Source organism: Malaya genurostris, chromosome 1 (assembly GCF_030247185.1).
Source record: "Malaya genurostris strain Urasoe2022 chromosome 1, Malgen_1.1, whole genome shotgun sequence".
NCBI lineage: Eukaryota > Metazoa > Arthropoda > Insecta > Diptera > Culicidae > Malaya > Malaya genurostris.
Genome location: NC_080570.1, coordinates 18,637,812 through 18,655,241, shown reverse-complemented (window position 1 = coordinate 18,655,241; position 17,430 = coordinate 18,637,812). Strand labels below are relative to the sequence as shown.

Genomic DNA, 17,430 nt, shown 5'->3' with positions numbered 1-17,430 from the left:
CTTTCTTGCTGTACACCGTTGTGTTGCGTTCCTAACATATTTTTCTACTTATCGAGAAAGGATTTGTTGAACAAATTATAATCACGACAATGGGGGATGACAACAATTCGCTTCATTGTTGCTAGTGATAAATTTGCTAGCGTTTTGCCGATGACAGGACCAAATACTTGTTTTTTTTCAAGCATCAAATGCTTAGGTAAGTTCACTGTCTGTTCGACATAACCTTCACTGAATGTTCGGCAAAAGCAACAGTAAATTACTAAGCTTTCTGCAACTAAAAGTAAACAAAGAATTTGATTTAACTGTAAACTGAATGTTTACAGCATTCAGCAGGATCTGAAAGGTGCATTCTATAAATTACCAACAATAATTTGTAGCTATTATACTTAGTGGATAGATCGTAGATTCTTACGGTTTACTTTTGAACTAATTCCATTTTTATTTCTTATGACCACCGGAAATTTTTTTCCGGAATATTTCGTCAAAAGATGCAGGATCTCCGTCTTGACCGGACTAATGGAGGACCGAATTATTGAATACTATAAAAATTTATTTAAAAAACAGGGCTTGATTATGGCATGTGAATAATTCGATCGTTCAGCGACAAAATTGCTAAATATCTGAAAAAATTCAAAATTAAAAATAATTGTTTATTTAGGAATTTTAAAGCGCATATAAATCGAAATAAAAGTGCTCAAATTATTGTAAATTAGTTTAAAAGAAATCAATATGTACGATTCAAGCACAGATAACAGATATACAGGCTCGAACAATTTTTTTCAAAATCCTGTGTAAATTTCAAATTTGCTATACGTTGAAAATACGTTGATCTTTCAAAACGTTCCGGAACTATAACATACTTCTCCTGCCTGTTATAGAAATATTCCAGCTATAACAATTTTAACACTTTTCAAACGATTCCCCTAAATGTTAAAGACAACTTCATTTCCATGTTACATAAATCACACGAGAATTCGATCGGAATAAAACAAAAATAAACTGAACATTTAGGGGTTTTTTGGTTTGTACGTAAAGTACATATTTTCAATTTGAACTGCTTTAAGTACTGATGAGCCGAAGGCGAAACGCGAAGAAATCGAAAAATAAACTGATATGACATCGTGGTGACATCTGCAAGTGTTCGCCACGCTGATTGAGCTAGTTTTACACACAGTTCATATGTGGGCCTGTTTATCTGTTATCTGTGATCCAAGGAAATTTATTTCAACAAAAAAGTTTGTGAATTTAAAGCGCCACAATTAATAACTTTATTTAAAGTTCTTTCACTCAGAAAATTTTTTTCCAATTTTAATTTTATGAATTTTTTTTTAATTTATGAAATAGTTTGTCAAGAGATTGACAGGAACGCACTAGTAAAATAATGATTATTTCTATCAAAATATTGATTGAAACAAATTAATTCACTGATAAAAATTAAGTTTTATTTTTTGGAGTTTCAAGCAGCAATATTTGTTATATCAAACCAGATTTTCTTTTGTCACTATTTTAATCAAAAATTAGTTATTTTCACAATTTTTTTTCTGGGTGTACTCGGGTAGTGTACCGAAAAAAATATATGAATAAAATCAACTAACTTTAAAGACAAAAGTTGTCTATTACTGAAAATTCATAATGAAAAAAAATCGACCACATCATTAGTACTACCGAAACTAATCAGTAATTAAAATACCAAATTCACATTTAACAATAAGTATAAAGAATAATAAATAATATGTGCATTTCGAAGAATTTTGATGTTGTCACAGTCGCAATATAAGAAAATTTTCGTCACAAGACTGACTTCCGAATTGAAATCGGAATTACTATCCCCTCTGGAGTCACAAATGAAGAGCAAATGAGTTTCTTCCGAATATCATACCTACAATATATTGTCTTGAACTCATCACAGCTGAGCATATTGACAAACTTTTCCGCCAGTCTTCAGTTATGTCGAGATATATATTCCGTACCCGAATGCAACCAGTGAACGAGCGAGCGAGCCATCGATCACGAACCAACAAAATAGGCAGTGTAAACATTCGATGTGTTGCTGTGGTAGCGTTCGGGCGTGTTTTTGCTGTCGGGTTCAACGTTAATATTTTTTCTTGTGTTTTGCTGTGTTCTACCTACCCGCGCGTACCGCACCATCCTCACCTATCAATTCTCACTAAAGGCCGGGGCTCTGCTGCTGACACCCCCACCCGTGTTTACGTGATGCGGTCGGTCGGAGTGTGTGTGAGTGTGTACTGCATAAAGCACGGCTGTAGAGAAGTAGCGAAAATGTGAATAAGTAGAAGAAAATACACGCAAAGGGAAGCGAAAAAAAACCTTTCAATAAATTTAGATTTTTTGCTCGCATCGTTGCTTGGGTGCGTCTCATGGATAGGCTGATGATAAGATTCAGTGAATCGTTTGAAGTGTTTTGGCATTGAAAAAAAAGTGTGTTAAAATCAGCCAAAATGACGGTGTGGAAGAGTGTTGGCGAAATGAAGTTACTTGCAATCGGTAAGAATAAGCTATTTGCTTTCGTTTTTTTTGTCTACTACGTCACGAACACAGTGTGAATAGGCTATGGAAGTCAATGGGGGAAAACGTAAGGCTCAACTTCGGATCCCGGAGAGTACGGTGAATGAAACACTAGTAAGAAAATTGGAAGAACCGGATCGGGTTTTTTTTTGTGTGTTGGCGACGGAAGCAGTGTGCAAAGAAGGCGGATAAAAGTGAAACGACGACGACGCGTGTGACTTTATTATGCTTATTTTCGTGGTAAAATCTCGGTACAGACGAGCGGCATCGAAACAAGCAATTTAGAGGTGTATCAAAATGCAAATTTAATCGCTTTAGTGTGTTCATAATTTCGGATTGGGGTTTGTATTCCTTCGTAGCATGTTCTTGATGAAGACGTGATAAGGTAGGAATGGAATGTGGGTTGACTCTTTTTTTTGGTACGTTTCATCTTCGACTCGTCACCGCGTAGCAAGTCAAATTGAACTGCTAGTGTCAACTTAGCAGTTCAACTTAATTATTGATTCATATCGTATCAGTTCATATCATAAACTGTAAATGCTTTGCTATAAACGGTTGAAGATCTTATCTATAACTACAATTGAAAGTAACTATAATCAGAAATGATTTTCAGTCATTACGGGAAAGACAAAAGCATTCCACATAAAGAGTGCAAAGTGCGTTGGTGATATCGCGTGTGACACATAAAACCGAACGACTAGGAAGCAAAACTAGAAGAAAAGTAAAACAAAAGTTCGACGACATCACACATGTACTTCGTGGTGGGAGGGCAGCATCCAGTTCAGTGCAGCCAGATTGGTACCGAAAGTCAGCAGTGCAGTTTCAGGTTTGAGTGTGAATGGGAAAACGGTTCGAAACGGTAGCTAAAGTACATTCAAATTGATTAATAAGTTCCCCTCCCAAAATCCAACTCTATCCGATTCTACCGCAAGTTTGTCACGCATGCAAATTCTAATCGCGGAGAGTGTACATAGCAGGATAATTTTGTACAAGCAAATACATGTGCATTACATACGCGATATGATTCACTGTTTTGTCAGCAGTGCCGTCCATCATCCAACGGAGGTGAACGGCTAGTAGCGGCTCGAGGCCGGCAGCTTACTTGGAAAACTGACTGAGTCATGTGAGCTCATCTTTGAGCAGCACAATCGATGAACGAACTTCACTTTATAGGCGCAAAATGCTCCCCTAGTTTAGTTCTGTACTGAAAATAACCACGACTCGTATGATTTCGTATTGAAGTTGAATTATTTTTTCCTGATATGGTTTATGATTAACGGTCGGTTCCAATGCATTTTGGTTCGGAGCTCTTGAATTGTTTCTTCTGGTAACAAATTTGCCCCAATTGAAGCAACAGGCGAAATCGTAAACACGATAATGACCAACCAGCTTCCTCATCATCATCATACCAAAATCAATAGAAATAAAACCTAAAAAGAAATCAAAAGCCTCTTGAACCATGATTCCAGCTGGCGATGGTGGTAAGAAGTGTATACGAAACAAGTCAATTCTTTTCGATTGCGGGTAATGTGAGCCGATGCGAAAGTTATCGTACGGGATGGGTACAGTTATAAGCACAATCACTTCGGATTTCCGACTGTAATCAAGCTTCTGGATGTTTTTTTTTGCCGCACCGGGCTTGCAAAAACTGATAAGCGAATCCAGCTGCTCCTGTCGAGTGTCTAAGAACGGTGAAATTATTTCCATCTCAAGCGCAAAAATATTTCCAAACCATGTACCTCTCCATAGGAAACAACAAACATCGTGATGCAGAAGTGTGAAATATTCGGTATTTCGCTTTTTCGGTACGTGTAGGATAATGGATGTAGCATAGGATCCGGGAGTTCTTTTTTCATAAATCACACACCACCGGCGGAACGAGTGTGGGAAGCAATTATCTAGTTTTGTAGACTTCCACTCTGCTGCACAGCTGTTTTTCGTTTCGATGCAGGATCCTGTGAACCGACGCGTCGATAATTTCTCAAGGACTTGTGAATGGAGAGAGATGAAAAAAGACAAAACCATTACGGTTCGATTGTTGTCGTGGTAACTTCATTAAAATTTCAAGATGAAAGCATGTTCATGAACAGGATTTGGAGTTGCAGGGTCACTTTCGCTTTGCAAATTGTTGTGACAAATTATGTAATTTGGCTGATACGAACTGATGACATGGCTTTCTCCTAGATTATTACGAAAAACAACTAAATATTCTGAGAACGATCACTTCCGATGGAACACTAATTGGTTCGGTTTATGCACAGATAGCAGAGTTGAATATCAGTTGTTCACCTTAAACCTTTTCCGATCGGTTTATGCTTTTTTGTTGTTGATGGTCTTTGTAAGGCGATTTGCTTGGCTGACATTTGCTTGATTTCTTTCGCTCGGTTGTTTTCGCTTTCTTTTCGTTAAGCAAGACCCGGATTTGGTGCGACTGATGTCGCCGTCGGTTTAGTCGAGATCAGTGTGCTGTGGGAATTGTTTTGGTTTTATCACAATATTGGAAAGTAATTTGAAGATTTAAGTTTTCTTATAGATCGTTTTAGAACTCTGTGCCAAAAAGTTGTATAGAGAGCTTTCGTTAGCACACCTTTTTCGAGAACAGTCCCAGTGTTGCTTCGACTGAAGCCTAACATTGGGACAAGAATTTTTCCATGAGGGGAGATATACATAATTCATATTGCACGCATATTTTCCTACCCGTTTTTTTCGCTTTTTGTCGTAGTCGGTCGACTGTTTGTGGTTTCCTCAGGCTGCTGTGCAAACGTAAGGTGTCTCCAATTGATTGAGAGGGGGAACAGTTGGATTCATTCACTGTGATCAGCATAATACGAAGCCGGTGGGGCTGAATTCTGTATTTTGCCGCAGTATCAGAGCTCACAAAGAGACTCTTTCATTCGGAATCAGATCATCCAGGTGTTGTCAGTCAGCTTTACGATTTTACTGGGGCTTCACTAGTTAGCTTGCCTTTTTTATACCATGATTTTTTTTTCAATATAAACTTTTTATTAGCTAATAACACTACTGAAAACAAGTACAAAACTGTTTCGATCAAATCAAGGATATAATGAAAAAAATGTGGGTCACTCCTTCGACGGATGTGCAAATCTCGAGCCCGACTGTTGAAGCTGTTGGCACGATAAAAGGATACTGTAATAACCTAAATATTAAATTTGTGCTTCTCCCCCTTTTACAAAAGAAGGCAAACTTTTTACATTCTGCATTATGCGAATGACATGCAGGTAACTGGTAGTGCCGGAAAAGAAATATTTCCAGGCGTGCTCATGAATGAATGATGTACGACAGTACAACGGAGCTCGACTACTTCATAGGAGAGCCACACACACTTACACAATGACTGGAGTCACAAATGAGGCCTCATTCTCGCATTTCACCGCTCGCTACTACTTCAGGTGGAAACTGAAGTGTCGAATGTGTGTCAGCAGGAAAGGCGTCAATGTCGTTCATACTGAAGAATGTTACTACAGGTGTCACTCGGTGAGACCCCTCGGTTGCTTTGCATTACACTCTCTACGATTGCCATTCATGCTTGTGCAATGTGCAAGGCACATTTAATGATGAAGTCATCCACGTTCGGCTCCAGAAAGGCTCGTTTGGTTCTGCTCTTTTGGAAGTGAAATGCATTCGAGCTTACCGGAATTCAGTTGTATCGGGCACGTGATCAACTTCAAACCAGTTGGAGTAGAATTGTTGATGAGGTTTCACCCCCCCAATATGCGTGATTCAACGATCAAAGGGTGGAGCGAAATGTTTTATACCGAATTATTCACCCAGAGAACCATGCAGGACGGACGTCCGTCGTTATTGAGTTCAATCAACCAATTCGTAAAACCCATGGGGGTGAATCAATTTACGCTAGAAGTGTTGAGAAGGTTTTTTTTTCAACCAATTGGTCTCAGGATACTGTTCGGAATATTTTTGAATTTTTCAGTTCTAACAATCATCATTCGTCGAATAAATTTCTCAAACAGAATCTCTACTGTTTCGATGATACCCATGGATCTGCGCTACCACTGTTCAAGTGGGCGATGCAGCCTATATTATCCAGTAGCTTCTGCTTGTAACGCGGAAGCTTCCATACTCGGCCGTTATAGTCCACAACGACACAAACATAACGTAAAATCGGTAGCCTTTCTAAAAATAATAATAATTTGCAGATTTTGACGTAAATACACACTTTTTTAGAGTGAAATGTCGTTTTAAAAATTTCCTGTATGAAGTGCTGTATATTGCTCTTGTCTGACAAGGCCTATTGTCTTCTGTTCGAGACCTGTCCTGGAAGTAGGATTCTTAGTGTCAATAGTACCGTGCAATAGTTATGTTCGCTAGGAATCGACTGCAAAATTTGTTAAAACAGAATGGTGAAATCCCGTCAAAACGGAATGTAAAACCAAGACCTTGCTTTTATTATCAAATGTATAAGAAACGTTCGTCAAATTGGACTGTAAAGCACTTCCGAAGGAACGGTTTCATGCGTTAAACTAGAGACGGATGTCCTGAATTAGGAGAAGTCCATTTTTTCTAAATATTTGCGAAAAAGTTGATGTTTTGGCAAGCGATTTGTCATTTAGGTGTTAGCCTATGTTTGTGCTTAGGGCACATAAGCGTTTTTACTGTTCTTTACGCGATTTGTCATCAATGTGGTCATCGAAAACAAATTCTGCCATTCGACATTATTTTGGTCTGATTTGGCATCTTGCCATATATCAATATGAGAACTGGCCAGATCCAAGAGAAGATAAATTCATTGTCTGAAGTACTCCATATTAATTGTACCGTCCTCAGAATCGTAGTAAAGTCAACCCGTCAACACGATTTTTAATACTGTTACTTGCAATTGTTTCTAAGTACCAAAAAGACTGTGAACAGCATCGTTTTTCATGACATTTTGCCTCGAATCGATTTTAGCACGTTTCGTTTTTGGCAACATAATCGTTCGAATGTGGCATATTTAATATGACATTTTCGAGTGGGAAGCAATTCCATAATTATATTGATTTAAATTACTTACAGCAATTAATGCTGGAGGAACATAACACCCATATACCATTCGAATCAGTTCGTCGAGATCAGCAAATGCGTGTGTGACTAATATTTGCACTCAATTTTCTCGGAGATGCCTGAACCGTTCTCTATAAACTCAGATTTATATGAAAAGTCGAATAGAAAGGTCCCAAACAATGTTCCTTGATTATGTTTGGATCCGACTTCTGATTGCGGAACCACAAGATGATATGTGAAACGAAATTAAAATTGTGTAACTCATTTTTCTCGTAGATGGCTGAACCGATCTAAGATTCAAATGAAACCTGAAAACTATCTAACATTCAAATGATAGGTGTTAATATACTATAAAACATCTTGCTTTTTAGTCAGATCCTACCTCCGGTTCAGGAGATGCAGGGTGGTATATAAATGTCCAGGTTTATTGGGTTTGTATATTTGGATAGTCGATAAGCAAATAAACTTAGTTCCGTTTAGTATTGGTATTAAATTTTCGATCCGGATGGCCCTCCGAGCCTAGTCTTCTAAGTGTTGTACACAGTTTTTCAAGTGCGTATTAGAAATGGTGTCTCACTTTGCTTCAAAACAAAACATCGCTTTACCATGCAGCGCTCAAAACTCTTTTTACTGGTATAAATAGGAAAAGTCGCTTCCGACTAGTCCGATTAAAATCGGCGCAGTCATCTCGGACATCTAAGGCTCTTTGTTCTGTACACACGTACAGACACTCACAGAAATTTCCGCAGTTCGTCGAGCTGAATCGATTGCTATGTGTCATCCCTCAAGGACTTGAAAAGTAGTCCGAAACAAGAAGCATTGATCAGGCCGAGGGTTCGAAAGCTGCACAATACGATTCTTGCTGGAAATTTGAACTGCATGATCATGGACGACGAAACCTACGTGAAACTCGATTACAAATCCTTGCCGGGACCACAATATTATACGGTGCGGGAAGGACAAGTGTTAAACCAGTCCGAGACATCGATTGACGTCAAAAAATTTGGCAAGAAAGCTATGGTCTGGCAAGCAATTTGTAGCTGCGGTAAGATTTCGAAACCCTTCATCACCACTGTTTCAATGAACAGCGAAATATACATCAAGGAATGTTTACAAAAACGACTTCTACCCATAACTCGAAGCCACAAGGATCCTGTTGTCTTCTGGCCAGATCTTGCTTCTTGCCACTACTCGAAATCAACGGTAGAATGGTATACTACCAAAAATGTCACTTTCGTCCCAAAAGACACGAATCCACCAAATTGCCCACAACTTCGACCAATTGAGGAATTTTGGGCATTAACGGAGGCACATCTTAGAAACATGTCTCGGCAGCCGAAACCATTCAACAGTTCGAAAAAGATTGGTAGAAAGTGTCAAAACTTGTCGCCAAGAAGTCTGTACGGAATTTAATGAGGAACGTTCGCAAGAAGGTGCGCCAGCTAGTGACTAAGTAGCAAATGTTGAGAATAATATTCTGTTGTTGTAGTGTAATATTATCAGTATATCGAATAAAATTTGAATATCTAACACTTGTGAATTATTTACAGCGAAATCAAGGTGCGTCCATACTTTCTGGGACAGTCTTTAATGTTAGTCCCTGCAGATGTTAGGACACAAAAGATGTCAAAATTTGCCAAAAAATACATGATTCAGCAAGCAATATGCTCATGTGGAAAGCAGAGCTCTCCCTTTGTGACAACAGGGACAATCAACGAGCTGGTATACAGAACGAAATGCCTCCAGAAGCGTCTACTTCCGCTTGTAGGTCACACAATGGTCCTAAGCTTTTTTGAGTGGAACTAGCTTCGTGCCATTACTTGAAAGATATTTTTAAGTGTTATGAGGTCATTTTTGTACCGAAAGATCTCAATTTCCCGAACGTATCGAAACTACGGCCAATAATCGGTTGAATGGGTGAATTTTGCCGAATATTTTCCAGTATTGCCTCGATAGAAAAAAAATTTATATCAACTCACTGAGACTTATTTGAAACTTTTTTTAGATACCACCATAATTTGTCATTTCATGCATCTCTAAAACGTTTGGCATAAATGATGTTGTTTTTTTCTTCAAATTAACATGAAACTTAGAGACAACGAAAATTTTTCCTTAGTTTCGTGTTTTTTTTGCAAATTTTTTTAATGCGATTTTTATGTGATACGTTTCTACCGCATAAAAAAGACTTAAGTGTACTAGCATAAGTAGCAATTGTGTTTGTGCTCAATGACGACATTCTGTTGGGTTCGCAGTGCCACTGCGGTGTTTATAATTTTTTCACCGAACTTGTACATGAAACACAAATTGTACTTATTCCAATATATTCTTATAGCTTACTTTATTCGATTAAAGTGTATTAAGCTCCTGGAATATTCCAGAGCAATGCCAATATTGCTTTATTTCGATTCGATATGAGAGTTTTACTTCCGAAGAGAACGCCGACGATTCCTAAACGTGGCTTATCAATACCATTCACTCATTTTTCATAATTATTACTTGGGAAGTGTCAAAACCAAGTAATTACTTCTATTTATTGCAAATTTCACCTGTGCTTTGATCATTTGTTGCGGATAGTCGTTCACCGGGAAAAATTAAACCTCTTACGGAATACTTTGATATTCAAAAAAAGCTTTAAATATTACTTTGTAAGAATTGCATATTACTAATTGCAAAGTGAATGGCGTAAAAAACAAAACGCCATGTGTTAAAGGCTGAAACCCGGATTCGTAACAGAATCATCGTTGGTAAATTTCATTCCAGCCGTAGGCGGTTCCGGGTGCAGATATCCGTCCTAACTTTTGACTCCAACCGGTATCTAAAAGTACCATAAAAAAACCCGTTCTGTGATGCTAAAATTAAACATCAAATAAGATTTTTTTTCCCCGATATTGATTTTTTCCGAAAGGAAAATATAACGCTTGATTCACAATCAATCGAAACCGTTGCTCGCAAAACTTCTCGGAACCAACCAAGTGTTGCTGTGGCCCGATAAGATAAGATAGAACTACCATCCCGAGTACCCACCAATGACTGTCCCGATAGTATAAGATAAGTTCCAGTGAGCTCAGCTCAGTTCAGCCTTCGGCCACAGCTCACAGAACGATAAACAAACTTTTCGAAAGTAAATCCAATGAATGTCAGCAATTAGCTCAGTGGCGGCAAACTGCGGTTCGACCCGCGATGGGAATCGGATCCAACATTACCAACCACCAATTAATAGGGCAGACACCGAATACCGCTCGGTCGTGTCTGCGTCTTCTAGACGGGTTCGGACCAATTGACCGATTGATGATCACACAGTGAACTCGGCCGCCGACCGGGGATTGTGACGGCGTGAATCATTCAATTGGTACGGAATCTGCGGTCAATTGAATAATCATCGACGGCCGTGCTTCCACAGAAACGACTACTTATTACATTTCTTTCATTTTCGTCGGCAAATATTTCGTAACACACTTACACTCACTGAGCATGGGGGCAGTCGGCCAGCTTAACCGAACCGGCTTGATTAAAAAGCTGCGGGGGAAAGAGAATAAGAGAGGGAGAGAGACAGACGGTGGGGTGGCACTGAATGCGTGTTGCGAATGTGCGAAAATGCAATCTTTTCTTGAAACAAATTGCCGGTCAGGCGAATGTTGCGAAGGGGAGGATGAGGTGGGTTGCGGGTTAGATTACTAACAAACCACCGAAATGATGTGTAAATTGGGAATTACGGGAATTAGTAGCACTGAGAGGATGGACAAAAAGGCTGGAACCTAGTTCAAGGTTTTTGTCAAGCAATGACTTGAGGGTAGTTCTTAGATCTTTTCGGCTCTCTATCCATTACAGCTACAGCTGTCGTCCATGCTTGTCAGATGGATTCGTTTCACTTTAGATGATCGAAAACCCTTCAAGTAGAATCGAACGTCTCCAACCCATCTCTGCGTCGGTAATTCCAAAAAAAAACGACATGGGAAGGTCATTTTGTAACACGATGTCGCACAACAAGAACAGTCAAAATCATCATTTCTGGACTTAAATGACAATTTTTCCCCACTCGCCATACCTCCCAGACTTGGGCCTTCCGACTACCATCCTGTACCAATACTGTAGTATTCTTCAAAATCATTGTAACCTATTCTTGAAAGAATAACCAGAATCGGTTTGTTCAGTCGTCTACTGATAATGATTGTTTTATGCCCCTTTAAGAGATGGTATACAATTTTTAATAAACTTCACCCTATTATTCTGGAACCGGTAGTCGAATCTAGGTAAAATTCAAAAGTTTTGTAAAGAACCACAAGACCATTCATATTTAAATCTAAGTTTGTTTAATCGATCCCGCCATGTCTTAGAAAAATAAGAACACATATTTTCATTTTTTTTGGACATTTTACCTCACAACTCCAGCACCGAAAGTCAGATTCAAACAAAATTCAAGATTTTTGTAAGGGACTGCAAGACTTTTCATTTATATCTAAGTTTGTGAAAATCCGCCAGGAAATCTCCGGGAAAAATTGATGCACTTATTTTAACATTTTTTTGCATATTCTACTCCATTAACATTTCGGCTGAAAAGTTCGTATCGTTTAATAGAAACACACATTTTTTGCCAAAATTCGTTTTTATTATTCAACATAATTGCCATCAGAGGCGATACAGCGATTATAGCGATCTTCCAACTTTTCGATACCATTTTTGTAGTACGATTTGTCCTTTACCTCAAAATAGGCCTCAGTTTCAGCGATTACCTTTTCATTGCTTCCAATTTTTTTACCAGCTAGCTTTCTCTTGAGGTCTGAGAACAGGAAAAAGTCATTGGGGGCCAAATCTGGAGAATACGGTGGATGAGGGAGCAATTCGAAGCCCAATTCGTTCAATTTCAGCATGGTTTTCGTCGACTTGTGACACGGTGCATTGTCTTGATGAAACAAAACTTTTTTCTTCTTCAAATGAGGCCGTTTTTTTTTAATTTCGTCCTTCAAACGCTCTAATAACGATATATAATAGTCACTGTTGATGGTTTTCCCCTTTTCAAGGTAGTCGATGAAAATTATACCATGCGAATCCCAAAATACAGATGCCATAACCTTACCGGCCGATTGTTGAGTCTTTCCACGCTTTGGGTTCGGTTCATCGCGTGCAGTCCACTCAGCTGACTGTCGATTGGACTCCGGAGTGAAGTGATGGAGCCATGTTTCGTCCATTGTTATATATCGACGAAAAAAATCGGTTTTATTTCGATATAACAGCTCCAAACACTGCTCAGAATCATCAATTCGTTGTTGTTTTTGATCGATTGTGAGCTCACGCGGCACCCATTTTGCACAAAGCTTTCTCATATCCAAATATTCGTGAATAATATGTCCAACACGTTCCTTTGATATCTTTAGGGTGTCAGCTATCTCAATCAACTTCACTTTACAGTCATTGAAAATCATTTTGTGGATTTTTTTCACGTTTTCATCGGTAACAGCCTCTTTTGGACGTTCACTGCGTTCATCGTCTTCGGTGCTCATATGACCAGTACGAAATTTTGCAACCCACTTACGAATTGTTGCTTCGCCCGGTGCAGAGTCTGGATAACACTCATCAAGCCATTTTTTGGTATCGGCGGCACTTTTTTTCATCAAAAAGTAGTGTTTCATCAACACACGAAATTCCTTTTTTTCCATTTTTTTCACAATAACAAAAGTAGCTTCACTCAAAATGCAGCATCTCACAAATTAATAATCAGACAGCTGTCAAATTTATACACGTATCTTTTGAAGGTTGGTACTAACTGAAAATGGTATGGATTTAATTCTAGTGGCGCCCTCTCATAGAAACGATACGAACTTTTCAGCCGATCTGTTATTCAGGAACCGGAAGACCGATTCATATTCGGGAATTTTGTTTGGGACTACAAGACTTTTCATGTGAATCTTAGTTTGTGAGAACCGGTCCAGCTATCTATAAGCAAAGTTAGTGAAAAATAACGTTACATACACACATACATTTTGCGTACTTGACGAACTGAGTCGAATGGTCGGTTTTCACAGTGATTATATAACCTTTCTAGGCTGAGGTCTTTTTTACGAGGATTTACGAAGTTACGTGGAGCTACGCGGTTTTTTCTACGTGAACGTTCAAAATTATCCGGTTTTCTTGTTTTGTCTTAGAAATACATGAAATGTAGAGATATTTTAAGTCAACTCTTTTACTCTCTCTAAACTTTGAAAGTCGGTTTGTTTCCAATTTTTTTTTTAAATTGCACTATATCCCAACAATTAATGCATTTCTAAGACATTTGTTATCAAAAATTCCTATTTTTCGTTTTTTTCCCATGCGGTCGAAAGTCGTTTTTTTTCCAAAAATGTTTTTTTGAAATTACACCATATCTCAACGTTTTATGCATTTCTAAGACATTTGGAACAAAACAAATGGTCCCAAAGTCGATTCTTCCCAGATTTTTTTTTTTTGAGGTTTTCAGCGGATTTCCTAAGTTACGCGGCACGTATCCTCCGCGTAAAATTAGAAAAAAAAAGGCAACCATGCATAGATTTCGAATTCAGAAAATCTTTCTATTAGAAAAAACCCGCATTTTTCACTGTCACACCTGGTAACTAGATGACTAGGATTCGAATTTATTCGCTTCCATCAATCTGCCGGTTATCGATAGTTATTCAAATTAGTTGATTGTGTGAATTGTACGAACTACCTTTTCCACATACACAAGCTGTATACAACGGCTTTCTTTTAATACTTGCGTCATTATAAATTCCCAGTCAATAAGGCGGGACTAACGAGTGCAAAAAATTGCTCAGTCGCTAAACTACTTACTAGCCTTTAGCATTTTAAAGGAAGAAATCTTAAAAAGGTTTTTAGGGGCTCCTTCCTCCACTTAAAGCCAGCGGATGACTGCGTTATTTTCCCGCTAGTTGACCAACCAACAAACTTTCCCGTGATACTACGTGATGGAATTCGTCGATTAAATATATTTCAACCATCGGAACTGTAAACAAACCGAATCATGTGCTCAATAGCATTCATATGCAAATGACAAAAAAAAAGTCACCATGAGTCACACCTACACCAACACACTAACGTGAGACGTCGTGTTGAGTAACAGTGACTAGGTATCAATTCCATCGATAAGTTGTTGGTTAGAATATGCTCCGACTGATTCGATCGAAAATTGCGCAGTCCTAAACTCGCCATAGCTTGTTAGTATCGAGCGCAGTGAAAGTGAACGATAATTTTACGATCGATCGTCTCTTTTTCCGCTACCGCCTCCCCGCAAATCGAGCGACCGAACAAACCCTTTTTCAAGCAAATGGCCCTCAGAGATGGATGACCACCTGATGAGTTGCTTCGGATCGATGCTGCTACGGTGAATCGGTGGGAATTATTTACACAATGCATAAGTCATTTGAGTCGGAAATTTCTCACTATTATGTTACTTCGACCGATGAGGCCAGTATCAGCAGCAGGAAAGAAGCGTCCGTCAAAATGCAAATTTGTCGGACGGCCTCACGCTACCGTTTTGTTGTTGAAGGTGAAGAAACTTCGTTCCAATTTGCGTACCCGCGAAAACAATGAGCGGTGCATGCATCTCCAAGTAAAGAGATGTAGAATAGGGTGCAATAAAAAATTGAGCAAACATTCAGGCGCGGGTTTTTGTTCACATCATTAATTCAGAAACTAAATAATCGCACGCGCTGGTGAACCGAAGCAAGCGTTGGAATCAAGTCCAAGGTGTAAGAAAACCCATAATGTGCGCCGATTGTCGCGTAGACTTTGCACCGCAAGAGACTCGCGCTTTCGGGGGGTGATTGACGCAATATCGACAAATTCGGACAGTCGGAACGAGCGAAGCATGCTGCGCTGACGAAAGAAAAAATGACACCTAAAATTTGTTTCATTGCGCTTGGACGAATTTCAAACCGTGACCAAATCGAAGGAGCTGCTGTTCCATAAAATACCTAACCCTACTCGAGAACTACAGCAATCCACGCGTTAGATTTGACGTTAGATGGCCGTATGCCGTCGTGCCTGAAACTGTGCTAATAAACGATTGCAACGGAGTTCGCTGTTTGTTTTTTAGCCTCGCTTCGAACAAAATCGCCTGCAACAAATGCTTTCCCGTTTGCTTCGTAAAGAATGATGGAGTAGCTGCATGGGAAAGCAATTATCGAAGTTTAAAGTGGTGTGTGCGCAATGTGTGTGTGTGGACATTATATTTACAGTAGTTGGAGAGAGAAGTTTAGTAACAAGTTGTGCTGAAAATTGATTTCTGTTGGGGCATCGTTTGCGATTAGAATCAAAATTACGATCGAAATTTTTCGTTAATTAGGACTTGACTAATATAAGTTAGGTTTCACAACAACCTGACACAACTTTATCGAATAAGCTGGTTTGATGGCTATCGATTCTTTATCACGTCTTTGGTCTTCTGGATTTTGTTGGACATAGTAACAAAATTTGATGAATTACACACACACACACACACATACCTTATAAGCATCCAACTTAAGATGTCAAGTATCTCTTGTCGCAGTGTTAGTGTCCTTTTCGTGCACATGAGTTACTACACAGATTCAAAAAGAGAAGGAATTACCCAGCACAGCTCTGAGATTGGTTGTTCTCTCTGTGAGAACTTGTACGCACACCTTCAGGAGAGGCCGCAGCGGCTTATGTTTATGGCAGTTGAAAACAAATTGCTGTCTCAGTTGCAACGTCCAAGCATTTTGATTGATGAAGTTATTGATCTATTTGCTCGATGTGCAGAGCGCCGAACTCTTCTATTGTATCGATTCTCATCCAAAAATATATCATTATTTTATTGTATTGAAAAACACAAGCGAATATGCATTCCTCAATCGTTAGTTTTCATTTACAACGAATTGCTACATCTGATTTCATATCACATAAGTAGAACAAAACCCGTAAATTTCGTCACGAGAGCCTTACATATTGAAATATTCAAATATTAGTTATACATTTCCAATATTTCGTGCAAAAATATTAAGATTTTGCGTTTTTGTTGTACATAAAAAAAATTGGAAATTAAATTTGTATCATCCTTTTCTCAACAGTAGTCAGTAGTGGTCAAAAACTTCAGAATCAAACTCACTTCGATTCTGATTTCATAAACATAGATTAAATCAAAATCTCTTTTAGTCCCATAGATCACCTATGGGCTATTGAATTATATCCTGATAATCTCCAGATTTGATGCACAAAAAACCTTTTTTAATCCACCTAGTGGTGTAATGATGCCTTTCTCATATCAATCATACTATACAATACTGTGGTATTCCCTCCGGGTCTAGGTTCAAAAATCGGTTTTCACAACACTACTTTTTGATGAAAAAAAGTGCCGCCGATACCAAAAAATGGCTTGATGAGTGTTATCCAGACTCTGCACCGGGCGAAGCAACAATTCGTAAGTGGTTTGCAAAATTTCGTACTGGTCATATGAGCACCGAAGACGATGAACGCAGTGGACGTCCAAAAGAGGCTGTTACCGATGAAAACGTGAAAAAAATCCACAAAATGATTTTCAATGAATCGTCTTCAATGAATTGATGATTCTGAGCAGTGTTTGGAGCTGTTATATCGAAATAAAACCGATTTTTTTATCGATATATAACAATGGACGGAACATGGCTCCATCACTTCACTCCGGAGTCCAATCGACAGTCAGCTAAGTGGACTGCACGCGATGAACCGAACCCAAAGCGTGGAAAGACTCAACAATCGGCCGGTAAGGTTATGGCGTCTGTATTTTGGGATTCGCATGGTATAATTTTCATCGCCTACCTTGAAAAGGGTAAAAACCATCAACAGTGACTATTATATAGCGTTATTAGAGCGAAATTTAAAAAAAAAAACGGACTCATTTGAAGAAGAAAAAAGTTTTGT

At 38.7% G+C, this 17,430-nt stretch overlaps 1 protein-coding gene across 5 annotated transcripts in view; it reads left to right on the top strand.

Moving 5' to 3' along the window:
- Positions 1–2,035: 2,035 nt before the first annotated feature.
- Positions 2,036–17,430, top strand: part of LOC131434138 (dedicator of cytokinesis protein 1) — a 64,125-nt gene continuing 48,730 nt past the window's right edge. For all 5 annotated transcript variants that reach the window (XM_058600795.1, XM_058600791.1, XM_058600784.1 and 2 more), the window contains exon 1: positions 2,036–2,505. In XM_058600795.1, coding sequence (XP_058456778.1) covers positions 2,460–2,505 — 46 coding nt within the window. In that variant the 5' untranslated portion in view covers positions 2,036–2,459. The remainder of the gene's footprint in view (positions 2,506–17,430) is intronic.